General features: G+C 42.5%; 1 protein-coding gene across 1 annotated transcript; it reads left to right on the top strand.

Annotated features, from left to right (window-relative positions):
• Window positions 1-3,841: 3,841 nt before the first annotated feature.
• On the top strand, window positions 3,842-6,452 carry LOC306972758 (E3 ubiquitin-protein ligase TRIM21-like; the record flags this gene model as incomplete). Its single annotated transcript, XM_079569464.1, has 2 exons — window positions 3,842-3,862; window positions 5,014-6,452. The coding sequence occupies exon 2, from the start codon at window positions 5,016-5,018 to the stop codon at window positions 6,450-6,452; it is 1,437 nt and encodes a 478-aa protein (XP_079425590.1). The 5' UTR covers window positions 3,842-3,862; window positions 5,014-5,015.
• Between the last annotated feature and the right edge of the window lie 2,965 nt (window positions 6,453-9,417).

The following is a 9,417-nucleotide window of genomic DNA, read 5'->3' as shown; positions in this document are numbered from 1 at the left end:
GAGAAGGACGACTTTCAAACACAGGTGAGGAAAACTCTGAACTTTATTTACTGTTGTATCCGTGTAGCCCTGTGTCTTAAATCTATGAATAGCGTTGATTTAATGTGATCCTGCTGAGGAGCTGAATGTAATGTATCAAGATAAAAAATATAGTATAACATATTTCAGCTTGAGTCTGTAGAGGAAGTAGACTTTGAAGCAGTTGTTCTATCACACTATTCACACTTTGAGTTAGATTGATTGCAGTTTAAAACACTCGAATATAAAACATTTGCTCATATTTCATTACTTTATGCTTGTGTTCCCAGAGATGTCTGCTGCCAGCTGTCTGCTGTCTGAGGAGGATCTTCAGTGCTCCATCTGTCTGGAGGTGCTGACTGACCCCGTCTCCACTCCCTGTGGACACAACTTCTGCGATCGCTGCATCACTGAGAACTGGAGGATCAACGTTTCCTACAAGTGTCCCTTCTGTAACCAGATGTTCCCCAGGGAGCCTGAGTTAAAGACCAACATCTTCATCTCAGCCATGGTGGCTCAGTTCAGACAGAGAGCTCAGCCCAATGTGACCCTGGACCGCTGTCTCGAACACGACAAGCCACTGGAGCTGTTCTGTGAGAGCGACCACAGCTGTGTGTGTGTGCTCTGCTCTCTGCAGCACCAGGGCCATGGGCTGGTTCCTCTCAAAGAGGTCCATAAGTACCAGGCTCATGCTCTCAGGGTGATCCTGGACAGAACACAGAAGATCAAAGAGGTCCAAAAGTCTCTGGGGCTCAGTGAGAGAGCTGCAGAGGAGGAGGCCACTGAAGGAGACCGCTTCTTCTCTGCTCTGATGGAGATGGCCCAGAAAGCTCGGTATGAGGTTCTTCAGGAGATCAAAGAGAAGCAGACAAAGGTGAAGAAAGAGGCTGAAGCTCTGATCCAGAGCCTGAAGCAGGAGATCTGTGATCTGAAACAGGGGAGCTCTGAGGTGGAGCAGCTGAGCCGCTCTAAAGACCATGTGCTGAAGACTTTCGATTCACTCACTGCAGCTCCACACAGGGACTGGACCAGGGTCACAGCACCACCGATTCTGGACACTGTTCAAAAAGCTGTAACAAAGGTGAAGAAACAAGTTCTCTCAATGGATCCAAAGCCTCTTTTGGAGTCGCGGCTGATGAAGCTCCAGCGTCACGCTGTAGAAGTAACTCTGGACTCAGGCACCGCTCACCCAGACCTGACGGTGTCTGCGGATCTCAAACAGGTCTCACACATCGGGGTCAGGAGAAGACTTTCCATCGATCCCTGGAGGATCACCGGTTATTGGGGCGTTTTAGGGACGCAGAGTTTCTCATCTGGCCGACACTACTTTGAGGTCCAGGTTTCACAAAACACAAACTGGGTTCTTGGAATCGTTAAAGTGTCCATCAACAGGAAAGCTGCGATTCCTTCCTCCCCCACCAACGGGTTCTGGACCATCCACCTGCGCAGAGGCTTTTACGGAGCGATTGACCCTGAGCCCTATCGGCTCCTGGTGAAGTCCGCGGTGCAGAAGGTGGGAGTGTTCCTGGACTATGAGGAGGGTCTGGTCCGTTTCTATGACGTGGACACGGAGACTCTGCTCTACTGCTTCACAGGCTGCAGCTTCACTGACACGCTCTGTCCGTTCTTCCACATCGACGCTGGCGAAAAGGAAAACTTTGCTCCTTTGATCATCACCCCAGTTCAAACCTGATGAGGATCAGTGTTGGCAGTGTTTTTTTTTTTTGTCTTTTCTATTTTGAATACTGTGTGGACTTTCTTTCTCCTGCTCTGCTCAGATGATTGTTTTTGGTGGTCGTCGTTTTTCTTCCCTTTCCTCATGAATATTTACATTATTCCTGTTTAATTCACTGTTCCTTCGTTCCTTGACCTACCTCACATGTGTTGAACTGTTACCTTTGATTCTTTGCACCTTTGTAAATATGCACTAAAAAAACTGATGATTTTGATGAATACAACTCCCCTTTAAGACATGTAATAATGTACGTGGGAAATAAAAGTTGATGATCGAAAGTCTCCTGGCCTTTACTGTAGCTGCGTGTCCAGACCTTTCTCCCAGCGGTGGCCCACGGGTGGCACTTGGTTTTGCCTGGGTGGCATGAGGATGGGTTTAAGGGCGTGCTGTAAATATATTAATGAGTGTAACATTTTAACAGTAAAAGCACTTATCATCACTTTTTTTTAAAAGTAATACACAATGTAAAGTCTGAGGAACACAAACACCATCGTATGAGGTAAAATCTCCAACTGGACAAACCGACCAAAATCTAAGCAGGGCCATAACCAGTGTTGGGGAGAATACTTTTAAATTGTTATTATTATTATTATTGAATACTCACCTAAAAATGTATTTAGTGACGTATTCCATTACTTTCAAAGCAGCGCATAATTAAGAAAGTGTTACTCAGAGTACTGTGATGAATTCCTTTGATATCAAGAAAGCAGCTGTATTCTAAATACCCTCAGATGAAAGAGTAACTACCGAATACAGTTACCCAAAATGTGTATTTTAAATACAGTGGGTTGCATAAGTATCCGCACCCCTTTAACTTTTCGACATTTTGCCATAATATGGACCATAAACATAAATATACTGAGTTGAAATTTATGTGAAAGACACACACAAAGTGACACACAACCGTGAAGTGAAATTAAATTTATACATGATTTGAACTTTTTTTTTATATAAACAAAAAACTGAAAAGTGTGCTGTGCAAAGTAAACCAACCAATTGTCTTCAGAAGTCGCCTGATGATTTCTGAATGATCACATGTTGACCCAATGATTAAATAGAGTCTACCTGTGTGTAATCTAATGTCAGTTCAAATACAGCTCCTCTGTGATGGTCTCTGGTCTGTGAAGAGACTATTGTGGAGCAGAAGCATCATGAAGTCCAAGAACACACCAAACAGGTCCGGATGAAGTCATTGAGAAGTATAAAGCTGGGTTAGGTTATAAAAAGATTTACAAAGCTTTGTAAAGAGTCTGGCATCACTGCAAACCTACTAAGACCCGGCCCTCGTCCAAGGACAGCACTGACCAGAGCTGTTGCCAAGAAGCCTGTGTTGACCCTGGATGAACTGCAGAGAGACACAGCTCAGGTGGGGGAAACTGTCCACATAACAACTATTAGTCGTTCACTGCACAAATCTGGCCTTTTTGACAGAGAGGCATTTTTAAAAGAAAACCTTTAGTCCCACTTGTGTCTCAGCAAACTTTGAGAGATGTCCAAAGCTTTGGAAATCTTTTATAACCTAACCCAGCTTTATACTTCTCAATAACTTTATCCCGGACCTGTCTGGTGTGTTCTTAGATGTTGTCTGCTCCACAATAGTCTCTAACAGACCTGAAACCATCACAGAGCAGCTGTATTTTAACTCACTTTATATTACACACAGGTAGACCCTATATAGTCATTAGGTCAACATGTGATCATTCACAAATCATCAGGCAACTTCTGAAGGCAATTGGTTGCACTAAAAGGAAAGGGGGAGATACTTTTGCACATCACAATTTTCAGTTTTTTATTTATAAAAAAAAAAAAATCTAAATAATGTATAAATTTCATTTCACTTCACGGTTGTGTGTCACTTAGTGTGTCTTTCACATAAAATTTCCAATAAATATATCTATGTTTATTGTCCATATTATGGCAAAATGTCGGAAAGTTAAAGGGGTGCCCATACTTTTGCACACCACTGTATAAGTGTCAGATTAACAAAGCAGGAACCTGGAGCATGAAGTCGTCACGCGACTTGTCTGTGACGTTGTGGGTGGAGAATTGAAAGTAAAACTCTGCCCAAGTCAAAAGCGTTCTCTCAAGTGGAAACACCGTCTGTGAACAGTAAGTATTGAAAACTAACTATTTCTGTTCCTTTTTATTGGATCAAAAAACTTGAACAAACTCTGAGTTGTTGCTTTTTCCAGTAAAATAATCAAAGGTTTGAGCTGTTTTGGTTCTTGGTTGTGTCTGAGGAATGTCCTATTATCCAGTTATAAACCCATAAAACCCATAAAAGAAAACATATAAATAATAAATGATAACACTCCCAGTGCAAAGTTCACTGACGTTCAGCTTTATCAGGAGTTGCAGAGCAGGAAGAACAGGTGATCTTTCGAACACAGGTGAGAAAACTCTTCTCTTTACTGCGGTTCTTTGTTTAGCTCTGTGTCTTAAACATGATCGATGAATATTTGATTTGATCCAGATAAATGACTGCTGTCCAGTGTGGGCTGAGGACTGTTTTTTACGTGGTTGGGTATAAGTCGCTCTGCTTGTTGTGACTCACTTCAGACCTGCTCAGACAGGTTCACAGATTTGTAAACATTCACTCCAAACTCGGTGGTTGGTACGAAACAGGAGCTACGGATGAACAGATAGATCTCACAAAGCAGACTTCAAACAGTGAGTAAACATAAAATTATTTAAATAAATTGAAGTTGCACCATGTTTTGGGCAGTGTTCTGATATTTTTGGCAGGTTTTATTGCTCAGATCTGGCAACCGTGGTAACTGTTAATTCACTGACTGGGTCGTACGATCCCCATATTGTGTTGATTTTTCAAAAACTGTGTCTGCCTTTACCTGTCAATATTGTGCTATACAAGCGCCTTAATATGAGTGTGTGAGTCCAGTGACACAACAGTTTAGAGTTTCTGAGAGAGTGGCTTTATTTACATATCATTACATCCACTCTGGAATGTTTGTGAAAAATATGATACTCTATGGTATTTTAACTAAAAAAATAAGCTGTAAAACTTGCTTGTGAGCCTACATGATTACATACAGGATTTGCATAAAACGGGCCGTGGACATAAGGTTAATGAGGTGCTACAAAAACATATTGGTGGAGATGTTCCTCTTCGTGAAGAGTCCAAAGCCTTGGTGGTCACTGCTTAGATGTACAGATGACCCTGGTCTATCTGAATGTTGTCAATGTTTATGATTTTACTTTGTGATGTTAGTGAACTCTTTTTTTAATCCTTGTGTTCCCAGAGATGTCTGCTGCCAGCTGTCTGCTGTCTGAGGAGGAGCTGCAGTGCTCCATCTGTCTGGACGTGCTGACTGACCCCGTCTCCACTCCCTGCGGACACACCTTCTGCAAACTCTGCATCACTGAGACCTGGAGGGTCAACGCTCCCTGCAGGTGTCCCTTCTGTAACGAGGTGTTCACCAGCAAACCGCAGTTAAAGACCAACATCTTCATCTCAGCCATGGTGGCTCAGTTCAGACAGAGAGCTCAGCCCAATGTGACCCAGGACCACTGTCTCCAACACAACAAGCCACTGGAGCTGTTCTGTGAGAGCGACCACAGCTGTGTGTGTGTGCTCTGCTCTCTGCAGCACCAGGGCCACGCGCTGGTTCCTCTCAAAGAGGCCTGTGAGGCCAAACAGAGAGAGCTACAGAAGAACCAGGCTCACACTCAGAGGATGATCCAGGACAGAACACAGAAGATCAGTGAGGTCAAACAGTCACTGGGGCTCAGTGAGAGAGCTGCAGAGGAGGAGGCTGCTGAAGGAGTCAACTTCTTCTCTACTCTGATGGAGTTGGTCCAGAAAACTCTGGATGAGGTCCTTCAAGAGATCGAAGAGAAGCAGACAAAGATGAAGACAGAGGCTGAAGCTCTGATCCACAGTCTGGAGCAGGAGATCTGTGAGCTGAAACAGAAGAGCTCTGAGGTGGAGCAGCTGAGCCGCTCTGAAGACCACGTCCATGTCCTGAAGACCATCCCTTCACTCACTGCAGCTCCACACAGGAACAGGACCAGGGTCACAGCACCACTGCTTCTAGGGACGGTTCAGAGCGCTGTAATGAAGATGAAGAAACAAATACAAAACATGGATCCAAAGCCTCTGTCAGAGTCGCAGCTGATGAAGCTTCGACGTCACGCTGTAGAAGTGACTCTGGACTCAGACACCGCTCACCCAGACCTGACGGTGTCTGCAGATCTCAAACAGGTCTCACGCACTGGGGTCAAGAGAAGACACTTAAACAACTCCAGGAGGATCACCGGTTATCATGGCGTCTTAGGGAGGCAGCGTTTCTCATCTGGCCGACTCTACCTCGAGGTTCAGGTTTCAGAAAACAAAGAATGGGTTCTTGGAATCGCCAATGAGTCCATCAACAGGAAAGAGGCGATATATGCCAAGCCCACCGACGGTTTCTGGATCCTTCAGCTGCTCAATGGTGAATATGGCACTACGGACCCAGAATACACTCTGCTGCAGGTGAAGTCCGCGGTGCAGAAAGTGGGAGTGTTTCTGGACTATGAGGAGGGTCTGGTCCTTTTCTATGACGTGGACACAGCGGCTCTGCTCTACTGCTTCACAGGCTGCAGCTTCACTGAGACGCTCTGTCCGTACTTCTTCATCGGTGGTGAAGAAAATGAAAACACGGCTCCTTTGATCATTACTCCAGTTCAAAGCAGATCATAAGTGTAGCACTCACGTTACTTAAGAAAGTATCACTTAATACTTAACGTGAAAAAGAGCTTTGAAAATTGGAAGGTTCGGTTGCTTACAGGATGAGTGATATGAAGGAGACTCGTACAAAGGCTTTAAAGCTTAGAAAAAGCCGGTGTATATTTTCATTAAGAAAAAAAAATATTTTTAGATCAGACAACTGTGAAGTGAAAGCAAAATGATACATGAAAAGTGAAAGGTGGGGCGTGCACAAGTGTTCATACAGCATTTTTTCTGAGTGCATTAAATTGCCTTTATAACATTCCTAATGACTGCAGAATGGTCACACCTCGCTCTAACCATTAAATCTACTCTCAGTATTTTACAGCTGTTCTGTGAGGGCCTCAGAGCTATTTTTTGAAAAATAACAGAATCATGTATCATTTTGCTTTCATATCACTGTTTTTTGTGTGTGAACTTTAAGTAAAAAATTCGATACATAATCTTCATGTTTCCTCTTTCTGTTTCTCTCTCTCCTCCTCCTCCTCGTTGTTCATAAACATCACACTGCATTTGCAAAAGCCCACTTTACGCACAAACAGGATCCAAACTGCTGATTTATCCAGTGAATAGCGATGATCTCTGTGTAGTGCTGGTATCAGAGCATTGTCTTGCCATGCTGCTGAAACGTGACAACACTCAGCACGTGTTTTAAAACCGTAATAAGTAACGTGTTTACCTTAATAAATCCTTTTCGTAGTCCCTGTGGGGGTAATACAAGTGTTAATGGGATGATTGGAGGGTCTTTCATCTCCCCCTGTGTCTCTGGCCAGAAAACCATGTTTGCAACTTGACTGCCACCGGTCCGGAGTCACCAATACGCACTAATGGAATCACGAAGAAGAAGCTAACATGCTAACGGGCAAAGCTAACTGCGGGCGAACGTCACTTTAAACAGTATTTACAGCCAAGTTTGAGTGAAAAAAAATATTTACATTGTATAATTGGATGCACAATATCCCTCTCTCCCTTCGCCTTTCTTGTCAGCGTATTTACTCTCCAAGACAATTAATAAGTTAAAAAATCGTAACTTGCTACGACACCTGCAGTTGCGCTTATGGCCTCTAGGGGCAAGAGTTACTTAGTACTGCTTTAAAAATAAAACAGTAGGACATTGCCTCAAGTTTTCACCAAAATAATTAAGGCATAACCGAGTTCTATACCCTAGACATGACAAAGGTTTTGCTCACCGATCCCTCACGGGGACGACGCAGAAGCACAAGATGGTGCCACCTCGGATCCCTGAATCACTGTATTTCTATGACCAAGAGTACAGAAAAAAAAACTAATCAATATTTTTAAACTGGTCTTCTCACAGTTAAACTATAAACAGCTAAGACTAGCTTTAAAGGAATAGGCCACCGTTTTTACATACTGAGATACGTTCTTACCTCACTTTAGTCGTGTTAATATATCCCCGTCTGGTCTTTGTCTGTGCGCTCTGCCAGGCAAACGGAGCACATACGCAGCCTCTCCCACATGTCACATAGCTCCAAAAAAGCTCACGATAGAAGCTACCAAGCTCTTCCACGTGTTCCCTATTTAAATAAAGTTACGTGAAGTGTTTGCCTGGCAGAGCGCACGGACAAAGACCAGACGGGGATATATTAACTCGACTAAGGTTAGGTAAGAACATATCTCAGTATGTAAAAACGGTGGCCTATTCCTTTAAACCAAAAATGGGTAAATAAAAATGTTCCCCGATCTCAAAAGAGGACAACGTAGGGGTTTAATGAATATGGCACTGGCGCTGCCCTGACTTTCAACAACTACAAGAGAAGACCTTAGTGCATCGTTTTAGCAGTACACACGTACACAATCATGTTTAGCCTCAGCAAATGTTAGCTAACTCTTCGGTTTGTATCATTTTTGTACATTTTTCTGTGAATCTTCCTGTCCCGTTTTCAGTTTGTGGTAGGGATGGGCGGATCGATACCAAAGTATCGATATATCGATACCAAACGGCTACTTTTTAAGTACCCATATTGGGCAGAAAGTATCGATACTAATTTGCATATGTAAAAGGAAGGCGGGGCCGCAATTATCAACACAAAATGGATGATTTATTTCTTTGTTCTGAGCCAAAACAGCAAAGGATTGAACTGAGCCAGTCCTATCATTCTGGTTTAGGTTCTGTTTGTCATTTAAGTATTAATTTAAAATGTTGTTTATGTATTCAATTTCACATTAACATTGTTCAATTAACCAGTTAAAGTAATATAATTTGAATTGACCGATTAATCATATAAAACAACCAGTTTTAGAAATGTATATTGATTGAAATACATTTACACATATGAAATGACCAGTAGCCTATCGGCATCAGTATCGACAAAAAAGACCCCAAAAGTATCGGTATCGTATTGATTCCAAAAAATGTGGTATCGCCCATTCCTAGTTTGTGGGCTATGGCGTGCGAAAGAGAGAGGGAGATGGGGGGCGGGGCAATGCTCTGTTTTGCAGCAGCTCATTGGCTAAGAGCAATGCTGCATTTCTCAGAGATGTTAACCCTTAAATTGCTACGAGTTTAGTTTGTTTACAAAATGAACACGGTGTAACTGCTTAAACTACTGAATAACTTAATCATGTTTATGTAAGAAAATGATATTTTCTCAATGCGAGGTAATATTATGTTTGTTTATTGGTATGTTTGATCGACCCTGGGGAAGGTGAACAATGTAAACATTTGTTTTGGTTTTGGTTTTTATTCAAAGCTTAATATTGTTTGATTTCATGGGGGACAAAACCCATCAATGATTAACATGCAATACAGGTGTGTCCGTATAAATGTGAGATTCACTGTCTCACAGTAAATTTTTTAATTTAAGTTTTTATCAAAGTTTGATCGAAATGTACAGCCATGTTTTCAATAAAATTGTCAATTAAAACTAAGTGAAAAATGACTTTTTTGAAGTGTAAGGTTTTCAATAAAGTGGAT

Source organism: Gobius niger, assembly GCF_951799975.1.
Source record: "Gobius niger genome assembly, chromosome: 13".
Taxonomy (NCBI): Eukaryota; Metazoa; Chordata; class Actinopteri; order Gobiiformes; family Gobiidae; genus Gobius; species Gobius niger.
The sequence above is the reverse complement of the archived record's forward strand: the minus strand, read 5'-3'. Positions and strand labels throughout refer to the sequence as shown.